This window comes from Leptosomus discolor, chromosome 2, assembly GCF_034619465.1.
Source record: "Leptosomus discolor isolate bLepDis1 chromosome 2, bLepDis1.hap2, whole genome shotgun sequence".
Lineage (NCBI taxonomy): Eukaryota > Metazoa > Chordata > Aves > Leptosomiformes > Leptosomidae > Leptosomus > Leptosomus discolor.
In genome coordinates this window covers 47,593,151-47,610,298 of record NC_141392.1, presented here as the reverse complement: position 1 = coordinate 47,610,298, position 17,148 = coordinate 47,593,151, and the positions used below count along the sequence as shown (strand labels likewise).

General features: G+C 38.4%; 1 protein-coding gene across 1 annotated transcript in view; it reads right to left on the bottom strand.

Annotated features, from left to right (window-relative positions):
* Window positions 1-16,910, bottom strand: part of THBS2 (thrombospondin 2) — a 28,816-nt gene extending 11,906 nt beyond the window's left edge. Inside the window, exons 1-13 of the mRNA XM_086460406.1 lie at window positions 16,841-16,910; window positions 15,330-15,886; window positions 13,599-13,683; window positions 9,228-9,424; window positions 8,278-8,418; window positions 7,933-8,029; window positions 7,400-7,570; window positions 6,415-6,591; window positions 4,952-5,125; window positions 4,373-4,500; window positions 4,134-4,286; window positions 2,848-3,066; window positions 808-915 (exon numbers count right to left, since the gene is read on the bottom strand). Of these exons, the coding sequence (XP_086316532.1) occupies window positions 808-915; window positions 2,848-3,066; window positions 4,134-4,286; window positions 4,373-4,500; window positions 4,952-5,125; window positions 6,415-6,591; window positions 7,400-7,570; window positions 7,933-8,029; window positions 8,278-8,418; window positions 9,228-9,424; window positions 13,599-13,683; window positions 15,330-15,886; window positions 16,841-16,910 (2,277 nt within the window). The remainder of the gene's footprint in view (window positions 1-807; window positions 916-2,847; window positions 3,067-4,133; window positions 4,287-4,372; window positions 4,501-4,951; window positions 5,126-6,414; window positions 6,592-7,399; window positions 7,571-7,932; window positions 8,030-8,277; window positions 8,419-9,227; window positions 9,425-13,598; window positions 13,684-15,329; window positions 15,887-16,840) is intronic.
* Between the last annotated feature and the right edge of the window lie 238 nt (window positions 16,911-17,148).

The following is a 17,148-nucleotide window of genomic DNA, read 5'->3' as shown; positions in this document are numbered from 1 at the left end:
AAACAACTTCTGCCTACAATTTTTCAAATATGTACTAAATCTTACCATTTTATCAAATGATTCTTTGATTTTTGAAATATTATAGATAGAGGCTCCGTGAACACAGTTCTAACCCAGCTTTAACCATTTGAAGCCCTAGAGCACCTAGGCTCCCTCTGAAGGGAACAGAGGAACAGTAAATTCCTAAAACAAATTCACTCATCCCAAACACGTTCAGAAAAGGCAGGGTGAAGCCCACTCTGGAGCTGCCTCTCTCCTTCTGCCGAATGTACAGGGAGAAAATATTTAGACTAACTGCCTATCTTTTAGGGTTTGCAGGTAAACGAATTTCAGTCTTGTGGGCAGCTGTAAAGGAAAAGTATGAACCAGGCTAGGTACTTTCCTCCCATCATTTCCCCTTGATGATGTTGTGTTTGTAGCTATTATTATTCATCATAACTTGTTTCCATCATACCTCAGATATAATATTTACCAGCTTTTCAAATACAACGGACCTATCATTCTCCCACTGCAAAATAAAAAAATCCAATACCACTTGTCATTAAACTGTTTTCATGCACACAACTGAACACAGAACTGATACGGAGAACATAATTCAGCCCCAGGTTCCCCAGGCTGCTTTGCTCTGCACAGTGCTACTCTCCTTTGACCCAGTTCAGCTTTACTCTGCACCAGATATGATTCAGGGAAGGCAGTGCAAAATAACTCAGCTGAAGCTTTGAACAATAGCAGCTCATCTATTATAATGGTTTTCCTTGAAACCAGATGTTTAGGTCAAATATACTGAAGTACAGAAACGCATCTTACTTTGTCATCTTCGACACCATCATTGTCATCATCCTCGTCACAGGCATCTCCTTTGCCGTCTTTATCAAAGTCTTCTTGGCCAGAGTTAGGCAGAAGGGGGCAGTTATCCTGGACAAAAGACATAATCGATACAGTACATTTACATTATGTCAGAATGACTTGCCTGGGTGGAAGACTAGATATAGTACACCAGAGACTATAAAACAAGAATGATCAATCACAAATACTTTTTAAAGAGCCTGTTTGTTTGTTGCCAAAGATAGTAGTTCATTTGCTGCTTTCATATTGTAAAGTAAGTGAAATGCATCTGCAAATCATTCTATTTCCCAGCTCTCCTTCTGTTAAAGGGATGTTTCCAGTAAATTTTAGGTGAAACTATCTAGCAGAGAACAAATACACCACACACACACACTCATGCACTCTTACATCAACTTTTTATAGACAACTCATGAAGTATGTTTGAGGATTACATATAAAACGACCAGGTTTGGTTGCCAGAAAAATAAAGATACAAGCCAGAAGATGGTCTTCACAAAAGTTGTTCATATGGAAAGTTACTGGAATGAAGTAGTACACAGCAATGAAGGGAACACTGTAAGAAAGGGTTTTGAAAAACATGCCTTTACATTGTTCTGCAAAACAGTACCTTTGCACTCCCATGGCTTTGAAAATAAAAGGCAAATGTATCTCTATTTCGTATCACAGCTTTGTAAAGAATGATTATTTTAAATAAGCAAGTCTTAGGTTACACTGAAAAAATAAGAAGTGAAATACTTTGCCAAACTTTTAACATGTTCTCCTTTTTAAAATACTAAAATCAGCTAAAAATAGATTGCAGTTCTACTACTGGCTAAGAATACATCTATACCCCCCCCCCCTCCGTATTCTTATAGTCTGTATCTTCTTCAGAGCAAACTAAATCTGCCAGTAGAGTACAGAAATACCTTTTTTGTAACACATTCCCTAAGAAAACTAATGTTATAGTAAGATTCTTAGCCCTGTTTTCAATCTCAATGGTTCTAACAGTACAGATAATTTAAGAAAAAGATGAGGAGGTCCCCTTAAATGAAGTACTTGTGTCTATTAGATCAACACATGTATTATAGAAACCATGAATCAAGCTTTGGAAACAGGTTTTTTCTGAATGCATTCAGCATGTTGGGTTTTTAATGAAAGCTAATAATTTGCATTACATCTTGAGTCAATATGTTGCAGATTCTGATGATATGAACCGAAAAAGAATGTATGAACTGCAGTCGCTGAATTGGCTGGATCACAATGAACAGACATCAGCTATGGTGAAAGATGATCAACATTTGAGGCTCAAATTTCCATCCATGTCTGACACTCTTTTGCTAATAAAGCTCAGATTCACAACTTGAAGTGGATTATAGCTGAGTGACTTCTGATTCTCTCAAGTCTCTGAAGGGTAAGAGAGGCTGAATCTCCCACCCTCTTCTGAGCTTACACAATAAGGAGAACTCCCCTGCCTAATTACTCAAATTCATTCCCCTTTCAGGTTCCTATTGCCAAAAATTACCTCAGGCTCTGAATCCAGTTTTCACAGAGTGTGACCTGCTTAACTCTTTAAAAGGAAAGGGTAGCCCAGGAAAGGATTTAGAACTGTAAACCTTATGTGGCCATCAGTGTCTTGTTACAAGCCTTGCAGGTAGGATTTCATGCTCAACCACACCCAGAAATTCCTGTTTAGTTCTGACTAGCTGTGTGCTCCACACCCATGCTTTAGGCAGCTCCTGCTTGCTGTGTAACTCAGTTCACAAGCATCCCAACCTTCCATGTATTCTGAGTAGGAAGAAATCCTAAGCGGAGGGTGCTGGATTTCATTTTGAGAATCCCTTACTAGATCTAGTGTTAAGTGAACACACATTTCACAGCATCTAGAAAATGAGCATGCTCAGTCCAAGCTCAATGAAAGCAACCACCAGCTTGATACTGAAAAGTGTTATTCACAAGTACTTAGGGAAAAAAAAAAAAGAAAAATTCGTTATCACGTGTCATTTTTACCAACCCTTAACTTACCTTCACACAATGGTATGTTGCATTAGCAGCACAGACCAAGTTATTATTAGGCCAGCCATCCAAATCCGAATCCTCACCACAGATGCGTCCATCACCAGCATAACCTGTTCTACATTCACATTTGTACATAGGATCACTGAAATGGCCCAGATAGATGCACTCTGCAGACTTATGGCAGCTGTGTGTCTTGTCCTTGCATGGATTCTCAGGTTCACAGACCTGTAACAGATAGAGCATACTCACTGAAAATTGATGATATTCACAGCCAGCTGTGTGTGCCTCAACTTTGTCAAAATCAGGCCAGTTATTTAGATGCCTAAAGACAGAAGCTTTGTTTAAATTAAATTTGTGGCTAGTAAGCCATACTACTCTGTCTCTTCACAACTCCAGACAATGTGTACAATGAAAATAATTAAAACAAACCAATGGAAAAATTGGATGTTATTCAACAGGCAATGAAAGTGATTAACATTTTCAGAACTCTATCTGCTTTCTTCCAAATGTCATCAATGCCCAGAAATTAAGAGCAACTGAAAGCAGACTGTACTCGCCTCTTTCCTTTACCATTCTGCCTGTCAGTGTGCAAGGACTACCTTATTTCTTAAATCAAAAAGACCCTAATGCATTCTCACATTCCCCTCAAGTCAGTTTTTGTTACTTCTTTCTTATCACATTGCTTATTTTCATTGACAGTGCCTGAGAGTCTTACACAGATGTTTTACATTTAGACTTCAGATGTTGAGCTAACCATAGATCAATTCAACAGCAACAAAGAGAAGGCATCCCATGACATCTGTTTTAGTGGGTTTGTCTTGTCTATCAAACCATAGTCTTCAATATCACTTCCACTTCCTTCTGTCCTTCAACACTGATAGGTGTTGGTCCAATGGAATTTAGGGAATGAGAATTTCAGACATGTCTGATGACACCCACATTAACAGCATTATATTTACAGAGAGAACAATCCTGATTCTTCAGTTTCCAATCCCCAGAGTAGGTATATACACCTGACAGAAAGGAGTGCAAAGCAGGGGAATGTTTGCTCCTGGCATTTTACACTCATTTGGTGCAACAGTGCAGATACCTAGAGAAAATAAAAACCTTAAAAATCCAACCCCAAATTCAGTGTTTTCTTATTTGAAACAAAAATACCCTGGAACAGCAGTTATCTATTTCAGGTTACCTTTGTTTAGTACCCACGTTTATCACATGCTTTCATTCACAGATATTTTTAGGTGAGAAGTACTCAGTTTCAAAGCCATCAAATTCTCTTTGACATCACTTACTTGCTTCTCTGTTTTGGCAACTTCCAGCCCTACCCCATAGGGCTGACTTCCTTTATAGCGTGGAGGACATGGCAAGCAGTGGAATCCTGGATTTGTGTTCACACAGCGATGGACCTGATTCACCTTAAAGCAAACATCTGACACAGCTATACACTGCAGGAAAAGAAAGAAAATTAGATGACAGAAATAATGGAAATTTCACAGTGATTTCCTGATGCTAATGGAAACAAAGTCAATACCTCATCAAGATCCTCACAGACGGTACCATTGCCAAGATAACCTGCTGGGCATGGCCCACATGACCAAGACCCATCTGGGTAACTGTTGCATTCTGCTCCAGGAAAGCAAGGATTTGACAAACACCCATCTGGCAAAGACATGCATAAAAGGCATGTAAAACTTCATTTAAGAAACAGGTATTCTCTCTTCATTAGCTTAAATCACATCTGATGCAACAGACTTATATAACCCCTCAGAATCAGGGTTATTAAATGCATTTAAATTGATAGGATTATGCATTTAACACAAAAATATTACAGATGGCTACAGTAGCAGTTTGCTACTGTGTCATCAATGCAGTTGAATACATTACAGCATATTGAAGCCCCTCTAAGAAACAGATTCTTTTTCAGAAGTCAGTATTAAAGATATATATAAAATCCCACTGATCTAAACAGCACACAAAATGGTTAAATGTGCTTTCCTGAAACAAAGGTATAGTTAGTAGATTTCTGTCGTGTCAATACATAATTATCCATTGAAGAAATAACAGCAATAGTAATTACTCAGACTGAACAAAAAAATTACCGAATACCAACCAATTGGGCAATCCTTCTTATTGCACATATCATGCTGCCTGGTATCTCCCACACATGGCTTTCCTCCATACTGTGGCTCTGGACTGTTACAGAGGCGAGACCTCTCACGAATTCCTCCTCCACAGGTAACAGTGCAGGCAGACCATGGAGACCAAGGACCCCACCGGCCATTCACTAGGATATGCAGAAGTGAGAAGAGTGTCACAGGCAATATACTGGAGACAACATCTGGTGCCAATGATAACCCTTTCTTCAGATCCCCGACTCACTACACACATAGGAAGAAAGGTGCTGGCAAAGACACTTTGCAAATAGCAATATTTCAGAAACAAATGAAAAATACCCAACTGCTTTATAGTAATTTTTTGGCCAATACTTCAAAACAACATGCTGTGCCCACTGGCATGGCATATTTCCATTGAAGTTGATCAGAACAAGTACGGTGCCTTCAAAGCTCCCTACTAAGCTTTCACTTTGTACAGAAAGCAGGGTGTTACCACAGGATACAAACTTCTACTGAGCCAAACCCAAGCTCTGTAGGGTCTTTTTTATGGCAACAGTATGCTCAGTACAGTTGCAGCTATTATTCTTATTTTGTAATTCATTCATCAGTGTATCTTAATAATATTGCTTGATTCTGGGTAAATAACGTATGTCAATTATTATTTTGCACGTTTTATATTGCTACAACTATACTGATAGTGTTGTCATCAACTCTGAATTTTCTTGAAATACAAACATCTTTGAATCAAACTCTGTTAGTTCTTGGTACTGCAAAAGAATGTAAGGGTGATGGTGTGTTCTTAAACAAATAACTTTTTCACATGCACAAGTAATCAAAAAAATAGATGAAGTGTGTGTATCTATTTAAGTACTATTGGGTTAGAAGCTTGACATCACTTTCAAGCTCATATCCCATAAGTAGAAAGGAAATGCTGAACAAAGGAGGAAATGAAGATACACAAAGGGAAAAAAAATGAGGAAAAATTACATGAAAGGAGAGTGAAAGTGAGTGGATGGTCTCTAAAATGGATAAATAGTGTAGATGAAGAAGGAATTATAATAACAATTAAATGTGTTGAATGTGTAAAATATGTAAGCACATTTTTAAAGAAACTTGGCTATTGGGGGACTGTATGTCTGTTCCTAACATGTACAGTATCAGCTTCCTTTTAGATAGGAAGGGTTTGTATTTTTGACATGCAGAGATAAAACAGTAAGTTATAAACCAAAAATTTCTCAAACTTTTAATGTTTAAAGCCAAATCATAACTTGTGATGTTTACAAAACCTCCGACTGCATTGTTGTCTTCATTTTAAAAGCACCCTTGTGTGTTATTTCACCCCTAAGCTACAAATTATATTTTCCGTCATAGAAATTCCGTGTAATTCAGATCTGAATAAAGAGGAGAAGTTCAGCTGGAATATTATTGCATCACCTTGGATTCAAGACCACAGACATACCTGGACATGGAACCTTCTCACACTTCTCTGTTTCACGCCCATTTCCCACACAGTTTTTCCCACCCATCTGGGGGATCGGGGAATTACAGAGGCGGATGCGGGTGATATTTCCTACTCCGCAGGTAACTGAACAGGAAGACCAGGGAGACCAGTGACTCCAGCCACCATCTTGACGTACTGTCAGAGAAAAGAGCAAAACTCAAGGAAACAGCCCACCTGCAGGAGTAATACAAACTCACTTGTGAAGGTAGCCGCCTAATAAGCTTCTCACTACACCCGATGAATGTCCCATCTCTTTCCTACCACTGTCACTTACAAAGTCCAGCATGTCAGCTCAGGATTCAAGTATAGTTTTCTTAAGAATCTCAGTGACCAATATATGACTAACACGGATGTTAGATATCTTACTTGAAACTTGTTCCAATGAAACAAACACTTGTTTAAAATGCACACTTCAGCAATAGCCTTAGGTGCTACTGGATACAGCAGCTACCTGCCATAGTATTAACTACAGTTCTGGAGACAGAGTATGATCCTTCTAAGTGCCTTAAATATAAAAGCAGTTCGATATTTTGCAAAAGTCTTCTGTGATAACTGTATTCCTAAACACTGCTAAGCTAATGGAATGGGCCAATAATTGTGAATTAATGGCAGATCAAAACGTGGCCCCTTGTATCATGATTATGAACAGCGTTATCTCCAAACTGACCTCAAAGGACTCCAGTTTATAATGTTAAACACATCACCTACTATCTTTTTGTTTAACAGTCAAGCCCAGAATGCACATACCCATTAAATTGTCAGGAAACATATGTGAAGGGGGAAGATGACAAAGAACCTAATGATAGCTACTTTAGTTATGCATATATGAGTGTTCAAATACATACTGTCCTGACCACTGAGTATTCATAGAAAATACAGACCAAGCTTGTTTTTGCTTAGCAATGTTCAAAGCTTTAAAAAAGGGAGAAACTTCATTACTTACTGCGATGGTCACATTTTTTAAAGCTGCACATCCTTGTCTGGATGTGTGGGCCTGTACAAGCACTCCTGGTGACATCACACGACCTTCCTCTCATCTGAGTCCCAGAACCACAAGTAACTGAGCACTTTGTCCAGTCGGACCATGGTGACCAGCCTTCCTCACTGTCATCAGCTGCAGAGCAAAAGGTAAGAAAAAGTGCTTAGCATTCAAAGTCTCTCTGTTATCCTATTCAGAAGATTTTCACTTCTCTCTTTCTGTAGAACATGTACTTCACCCTTTAGCTCTCTCTTTTTCTAATTTTGCTTTCCCAAGCTGCCACTGAAGTTAGGGAATTATGGTTTAATGTAATGAGAGGTTAGCCCAGGTAAGAATCCTGGATCTTCATGAACTTGTGTGCAGTGTGTTTGTACACATGTAAGTTCTACATTTGATCTTACCTGCCTTGATCTTTTACTCTGTTTGACCTTTCCAATACACTAGTAGTGATTTCAAATATTGCCAAGAAATATCTTTCTCTTTGGCTAAATACTCACAATGAGAGCAGACTGGACAGCATTCACCTTCGACAAAAGATGGATCAGCACAGGAGACTGCTGGGCAGGTGATTTGATGGCACACAATTTTAGAATCCTACAGGCAAAGAAATCGACTTACTGACTTATGCTCACATACAGAGGCAAGTAAAGGTGTGCATCTGGGGAAGTTTCATGTGTGGAAATTCTTTGATTTGATCAAACTGTCATGGATATGGGGACTACTTTTTATAAATATCAAAAAGTCGAGGCCAAGCTTTGAGTCAATGTGACCCGACCTAGACAGTTGAGCTTGATTAAACCCACTATCGATTTCTGCAGAGAAGAGCGTTTCCAAAACCTTACCTGGCAGGTGCACTTGGTACAGCTATCTACAATCCAGCTTTCATTATCTGCAAACACACGGCCATCCTGCCAGCAAACTGACTGGTTCTTCAGGGTTTTGTTAGGTCCAATCAATTCCCACATAATTTGGTTCTCTTCAGACTAGAAGATGAAGTAAGTTAAAACAAATCACGTACTTTAAGCAAACAGTTTTAAATAAACAAAACTGAGATACTACTGGATTTAATTCTTCCATTAAAAAAAAGTATATTTTTACATATTTATATACAAAAAGATGATGATCTCAGCTACCGCAATACTGCATAGCAATTCTTCAGATGATAGTACAAACACAGTCATACAATGCTAACAGACATCTGTTCTTATCAGTTTTGCTTTCCTCTAGTACAGCTCATCCTTAGATGGGAAGCTTTTAGTGCTGAGACATGTGGCATAGTAATAAACTGCCCTCAGAAAGAATTAACTGATTCGGAATAAGAAGAGGGGCAGACTTCAGTAAAATGTCACCATCATACTTCAGCCATGAAAATCCCACACATTTACCTACAGTTTAGGTACCCTTTGTAGTCACTTGCTGATGTATTCATAAATGGTATAAGCAAGGTAACAACACTTTAACAGTACATATGCAAGGTTGGGTTTGCAAGCTTTCAATTTCCAAACCTGCAGTAACCTTTAAGAGGATTGATTTACCCTGTGTATGAGTGCATGTGTGCGTGCTCTTTTAAACCCAGTCTAAGAAAACCAAGCCTTCATTAAAGTGTTATACTCAACAACTACCTAACCAGTCACTTTGAAAACGCAGATCATCTCCACATTATGTAGATGTACCAACAGCCATACACATGTACATACAGAAATCTCTATTAACTGCCTCTGGTATAAAACAAATGAGGAAAGAGCACTGCATAGCAGATCTCTTCCAGTTCTTCAGATTTACAGTTACCTACCACTTTTTGGAGGTTATCAGCTAAGTTGTTCACCACGATGCGCAGGCCGGTGAGCTCTGTGAACATTGTCCCCAGTTCTTCACAGGAGCGGTCACAGAACTCAGCCTTCTTCTCTGACTTCTCACCCACATATTCAGTTGTGACAGAAGGGCTCAAGTGAAGGATTTCAGTGCTCTCGTTGATGGTGTTCACTTCAGCTGGTAGCAAGAGAGGGAAAGAGCAGCACATAGAAGGTTCTTCCACAGATTACAGATTCCTGCTGAAACCACGGACTGGCACCCATGGGTAGAGATTAAACACATCTATTTTGGCACAGATTCATGCTAGATTATACCCATGAATAAAAGACATGGGTTAGATGTCAGCTGGTTCCAATTATAGGCTTTCCCTTTTCAAAATTAAGAGCCAAGCTCTATGTCACACGGCCCTCATTTTAAAACACTGTTGGCACAGCAACATATTAATTTATGAATCAGGCTTAACAAAAGGTCACAGTATAAAAAAAAACAAACCCATTTTATCCACTCAGAGCCACGAAAGGTTTCACATTTTTTTTCATGACCTATCACATTTTCTCAATGCAGAGAAAAAGGCAGGAGAAATAGTTTCCTTGTAGAAAGTAATTGTCCTTGTTCTGCCCATAAATTCCATGGTTACTTGGATCAAATTTGGACCATTATGGACCAGTTTATACCAGACTCTGGGCTGCTCTATGTTGCACTGCCTGGTGTTAAACTCAGAGGAGCTGTTGTAATGATAGTTTAATTCTGAAGTGAAATGGAAGTCAAGCTAAGATCAGGCTGAATGTTTGATTTGTCACTCCAAACACTCCTCCATCAGGCAGATCATAACTATAATAGAACATTGCATGTACTATACAGGGAGAACTGGACATGTTCTACTATCAGTTTAAAAGACCTCTCTGTCTATACCAAATTCTTGAAAAAGAACATAATAGAAAGCATCATGAGTAATTAATAAAAAAAAAGAACTTAGATAACAGAATACAGACTGTTTTATTCAGTTAAGCATTTAAATCTGCACCAGGTAAACATCTTATGGATTCCATGGAAGCTTTCTCTACGGACTCTATCGTACACTCCAATTTGGTATCAGCTATGCAGAAATCCATACTGCCCTGTCTCTCATTAAAGACTTGTTTACCAGATACAATAGTGTTGTAATAACTGCAGGTTACCAAACAGAAACAAGAAGCAAAGGATATAGCAACTTAAGAAGAAATCAGCACAGGAACATGTGCCATAAAACATATGCTTCAAAGCACCCCAATATCGTTCAGTGTTGACAAGTCACAGAAGGTGGCAACACTTCAAAAATTTTGAGGGCTTGATTTGATGCTTGACTCTACAATGTAAAGTGTTACGTTTAAACATACAAATGATGAAAACAGGAGCAAAGTATTATTCATTCATTTAGAAAGCTGAAAATAAAAGATCAAAAAAACAACCCATAAGATGATAATAAACAATTACTGCTCAACCGTACTTAAAGTGATTGGCTTGATGTGCTTTCAAGTTAGCTATGAATTATCTGCCACCAGCCAAGGTCTACAAAAAATTGTTTGCAGTATTCCAGACTTGAAGTAATTGTCCATCTTCCCTTACAGGATGGAAGAAAACCAATATACCACATAGCAGATCAGAACTCTGTGTCATAACTGTTTACTTCAGCTGCTTTTTGATTCCCTGGAAAGAATGCAATTTTCCTACCGCATTGAAACACTAGGTTTCTCAGATTCCCCCATAGCACTTCTCAGGTCATTAATTTCATATTTTTCAAGCCAACATGGAGTGTGCCTTGACCGGAACATTCTGAGGACATTAATAAAGCTGCAATCTCAGCAGGAAACATAAACCAAAACTATGTTAGGAGAACTAAATCCACACTTCCTACTGGTACTTGGCAGTGACTGAAAGAAGATGCCTGGGGATCACTGGGAAATCAGTTCTCTGCTGCTGGCTTCCTGCTAATTTCCTAAGGACCACATGATTATCTTTAAAATGAGAAACCAGAAGAGCAGAATGTGCATCCTCTCACATATGCAAATGTTACTCTGTTGATCTAGCTGAAGAAGGGATTTTATTGAAGTGCCTATTTAGGCATGGTTTTGTCATCTCTCCTACCTAGGGCTGTATTAAGTCCTGCCTAAAGTATTTGCAGCCACCAGACTACAGAGATACTTTCCTACCCTCAACCCACCAGCAATCCCAAGCTACCATTTCACCATACTCCACATACTCATACTAGGATTAAAGATACAGCAGGAAAACACAGTCCTGTCTGAAAAAGCAGCAGTTGGTTTTTTTTTTTTTATTTTTTACTTTGTGGTCAGTAACATATCACCCATGGCTTTTCAGCTGTGATAATTAAGCTGGATAAGCAATGCCAGGAAATCAGCCATGCACATAACAAGCCTCTCAAGTAATTTTGATGGCCTCAAGCCACAGTGTGCTATTAGCCCTCTTCTGTTGTTGCACAAGTAATTTCCATCTTGTAGTGTTCTCTTGGTGTTGCAAAGTAAAAGTAAAAATATTGTGAATTAAACTATCTGCTAAATGCTTCCCAGGAAGGATTTAAAAAACCCAACTGTATCATTTATCAGACCTGAAAGTCTGGTAGTTGACAGATGTGATAAAAAATACATTAAGAAGACTATCTGTTGGTTATTGCTGCAACAGCTGAGGGGTATAAGAATCCTTCCTAAGGTATCTATCAGCATGCAGAACTCAATCATCCCTTTAGGTGCCCATCTTCATAGTAGAAGTACTGTAACATCCCATTTCTCCTTGGTGATATTTCAAAACATTTGCTGACACTACTTCCCTTTGTGGCAATCAACCAGTAATAACATAAAAGACTTATAGACACTGTCTTTTGTTGGTTTTGCTGATTCAACCCATCTACACCTAGGGATCCCATCCTCTTGACTGAGACTGTTCTGCCTTTGATTGCTGAATGTACCCTGAAGGTTCTACCTCAACTTCTGGGAATTTTGTTTCCACTGGTAAATGAAGAAGGATAGCTGAACTACATCCTTCCTGAAACCACCCTTCTCTTTTATTCAGATTACAATTAAAAACGCATTCTATTTTCCCACAGCAGTTCTGCTCCTCAAGCATTTTCTTCCACTAACAAAGCTGAAAACTAGTAATGAGAGTTTCTGAGTACAGAAAACAGCTTGTCTGGAAGAGACGCCAACCAACAAATGAGGGCATGTCTTCTTGCCTGTGCCATCGAAGGCTACTTCCATTCTAGCCCACATGACTCATTTCTAACACATCGTCACACTGGAGTCCAAGGTCCTGCACCAGGGCACGCCTCTGGAACATATGAAATAACCAATGCCCCTTATCAAGATTTAGACAGACTAGCAAGCTCAGTTAAATTTTTTGTGCATATACACATATACACACCCCTATGTAGATATCTAAATATATATATATATATACACACACACATTAATGTACCTCAAGAGATTTTTCATTACAAAATCTCAATACTTTGACCCCCTTTGAAGAAGTCAAGCCCTCCTTCTGGCTGAATTCCTGTGTTTTGCATAAACAAGGAAAAAAGTTGGAGTAGTCTGCTTAACTGATTTGCTCTGTCCTATGTTTTAGCAAAGTGACAGAAATAATGGCATTTCAGATACCAGGAGCTTCAAATAAAACCCTGAAGTCCTGATTGCCTTCTGCACCTACCACATTCCTCTAATACACTCAAGTTGTCTCTGATTCTTGATTGAGCTCTTGCCAGTTACAAATATTGGCAAGCAAAACAGCCAGCACCTCCCATGAGCAAAAGTACAAAACCTTAGTGCACACTTGACAAATTTTCATAACTCTTTCATGATGAATCAAATATACACCCACACACAGAGGGCTTCCCTCCTGGTGAGGTCAGCATGAACCGGACTAACTAGAAGACACACCAGTCTCTCACATACACACCTTCCATACCTCTTCAGGTTTTTTTTTCTTCTTTTCCTTAGGTTTCTTGTGCTTAAAGAATCACAGACATCTCATGGAAGAATGTAGATATTTTCACACTTCTATTTCTACTGCATTTTCACTTCTATTTCTATTAATTTGTTGCTTGACAGCTTTTCTCCCAACTTAAAAACAAAGGCTCAGAGTTATAAACCTAAGTAACAAGAACTAAAATAGTAGGCTAGAGAGTAGAAATGGTATCTCAAGATAGCGAAAAAACCATGTTCCTATTACCACCAAAAAGCAACACATTTTCTTTTTCATTTCAAAGGAATCTGTTGCATGGTTTTAGGATAATATGTCAGCACTCACATTTCATTTCCAGAGTCAATTCAATAGTATTAATGAGGTAAAAAAGCCTTACTTGACTGGCTTCTCTGGCATCCTTTTTTGCGCAGAACATCCTCTATCGAAGTATCAAAGATTAACTGAATATTTTGCAAAAGACCCTGTAATAATAATTAAAAAATAAAACCCAGATTAATTTGGGAGGGACAAATAACTGATCTGTCTCACTCCCATCCTACTGACTGGATTCATTTCTAAAAAACAATCTAAAAAGGTATTAAACGTGACACACACTGAAAATAAAGTGTTCACAGTTTTGTTATATACATTTTCAATACTATAAGCAAGAAAATTAGGTATGTTCTGAAATAAGTCATAACAAAAGTTACTAATCAGCTATGAGCTCGAATCTGCATTTTCATAGAGTGCATTTTAGGTTGTAGTTCTACAAGACATTCACCATGAGATCAAAGCAAACTTTCAAAGTTCCTGCCCCATCACACTTCCATCCTTAGCCAGTCATTCCCATGCACCGTACTTCATTGTCTCCTCAACTGTGCTGATGCTGCCCTGAGACAACACTATAAAACCAGACTGGTACCTGTTTCACTTTAAAAAAAAAAATCTCAAAGAAGAAAAAAAAATTACTTTAGAAACAGATTATTTCAGTGACTCGCTTAACTGTACAGCTCCAGAACCAGTTCTATGAGCACAACTGATGGAGAAATTTAATCATGGAGACAGGAACAGAGAGGCTGTGGGCAAGAACTTCTGGTTTCCCTGCCAAAACTGGTCATCCCATGGAACTACACTCCAGCATGTCACGCTCTGACTGACAACTAGATGGCGCAACAAACAGGATGAGAAAGAAGGCTTTTTTGAATTTTTGAAGCCATGAGTTCAATTTTGATCTCAGCTGTGTGTGAAAAGAAGCCATCCTTAAAGCACTTGGGCCAGATCGCATCACTACATGAGGCAGGAGGTAATTTTCATTTTATAGGAAAACCAGAAAGTTTTTAATTGCTTCATTTTAAAACAAAAGACACTAAAGTTTTCCACAAAAAGAAAAAATTAAGATCTCATTTACAGGACTGATGAAAACTTTTTTTTTTTTTGGGGTATAGATTGAAATGAAAGGTTATTCAAAATGGCAAACCAAGATCATAGAATCATAGAACATTTTTGTTTGGAAGAGACCTACAAAATCATTGAGTCCAACCTTTGTCCTAGCTCTATCAACACCACTAAACCATATCCCTAAGTACAACATCTACGCTTCTCTTAAACACCTCGAGGTATTCTGTTAGGAGATGGACCAACACCACATGCTTCAGCTCCATTAAAAAAAATTTTTTTTCCTTCCTCTTTCAAATAAAATTTAAAGATATTGACAGGGTCTTAAAACTTGAACAGATATATTGCAATTATTTCAATGGAAAAATAGTTCTTAAAGAAATTTCCAAAGAATTCTACATATGACCACAAAAATGCAACATGTTTAGAAGTCTTACATCTCAAAAAGAAAGTGGATGGTTGCATAGGAAAGACCATAAACTGCTTTTGTGGACTTTTCCTGGACCTAGACTTTGCTTTACCAGTCCTTCGCTTTCAGGAACCTCAAAGTCACACAACACAGATCCAACAATGAACAAGAACATGCTCTGGAGAAATTCTGCTTCAGAACTCTTGTGACCCCATCAAATCAAGAGGCGCTGGGAGAACAAAACTGTGCCTATTGCATCTTCTCAAACTACTTGCAGTTACTTTCTTACCTCACCAGAGAGGTGAGCTTCTCCAGGTTACCTACCCTGAAATGATTCTCCCGAATGGACCCTTTCGCCACATACATTCTGCTGTTCTCTGCTTTCAGCTGCTCATAGAAAGGCTCCTCCAGGATGAAGCTGTCAATAAGGTCACAGCCAACATAGAGGTTGTAGTTCTCCCCTGTTATTTGCACGGTGAGATTCTTCCACTGTGAGTCGGCAAGGTCCACATCTTCCAGGGAAATCACGTTCTGGAAGCCATCCACCCAATAAATAAGGTCCAGGGTGTTGGCCCGGCCATTGGAAATGATCTCAAACTGCCTCTCACTGATGCCAGGACCCTCTAAAGCAAGGATAGTGCCTCTAGATTGCCTGTCCTGTCTCAGGGTGGCTGAAAGTATAAAGCCCTCATTCTGCCGTATGAGTTTGACAATCTTTTTTAATTTCTCTGGTTTACATGGAGGTATATGATCAAACCGAATGAAACGATACGCTGGGATAGTGGGGTCTGGACCACGAAACAATTTTGCTCCAACTGTCTTTCGGTTTATGTTACTGATTTGAAGTAAATCAAAGGTAGTCTCCTCTTCCTTGTCACCATCTGAAAAAGTTAACAGTGTGTGACAATGTATCTACAAACAGTTTTACAAGAAACAACTCTGCACACTACACTTGGTCACTGCAATTATGACAGATTTAAGGATCAGCAGAGTAAACCCAGTACTTTCCTACTTCCACAAACAGAACTGTTCTTACTAGCATGCAAGTGAATCATATTTTCCACTTGGCATTTTTATTTACATAACAACTCTTTCCTACGTGGGTAGGTATAAATATGTTTAATTATATAATAAAAACATATGGCTGCATATGTTGCAGCACTATATAATACACACTTGTGTGTGCATATATATATACACACACACATGCTGTATGTCATGTATATGCTTAAGCATGGATACATGTAACAATGTACTCATTAAATATTTTAATATATATGAACAGATAAGGAAATTGAGCCAATTTCTATATTTTGACTATCAGCTAATAAAAATCAAATTATGAGAATCCATGTGGCCACATGACAACAGGAAGCAAGAGATTTGCTTTTTAAAGATTCAGGCCAAGGAGTGAGATGTAAATGAGGGTCTGGCACTACGCCAATTTACATTCTACTTATATTTGGTCTGTAGAGGTCTATTTCTCTACCTCCATCTTTATAAAATGGTACCTCACACACTGATTCTGTTTATGTTACCCTCATCATCTATTTCCACTGCAAAGAAAAGTATAACAGCATTCATTTCTGAGATTATATACATCTTGATCAATAATTTCTAAAGAAAGCAATTTTTTTATATTTATTGGGTAATCTTCATTTAGCTGTAGTAAGATGTATCTACCAAAAATACTGCCAGCAACGACTATTCCAGGCACTTCTAAAAAAATCATATATGATTACTTTGCCCACTGTAGCTTAGGTAAGCCAATGTATTACACCAACTTTTAGCTTTGGGAGTTAGTCTACATCTAGTTAAGAAGTGTCAGAACTTACCCTGAGCATTTGAGGAAACCCACAGGGTTATGAAGACAGCAAGCCACAACCACCCACTCCTGCGCAGCATAACTCCTATGAATAAGCCAAAAAGTAGTAAGTATCATGGAAATAATATTTATCAACTACAAACATTTTAATTTACCTTATGAAATGCCATAAACAGAACCTGCATTATAAGCAACTAAACATATAAAATCAAAATTTCTATCTTGTCTGATACTTGTAATACTTATTCTAGGGTTATTCTTGATGCCAGAAGTAAAGCATGATACCAAGTGAAGAGAAGAGGAATCCTAGATGGAAAG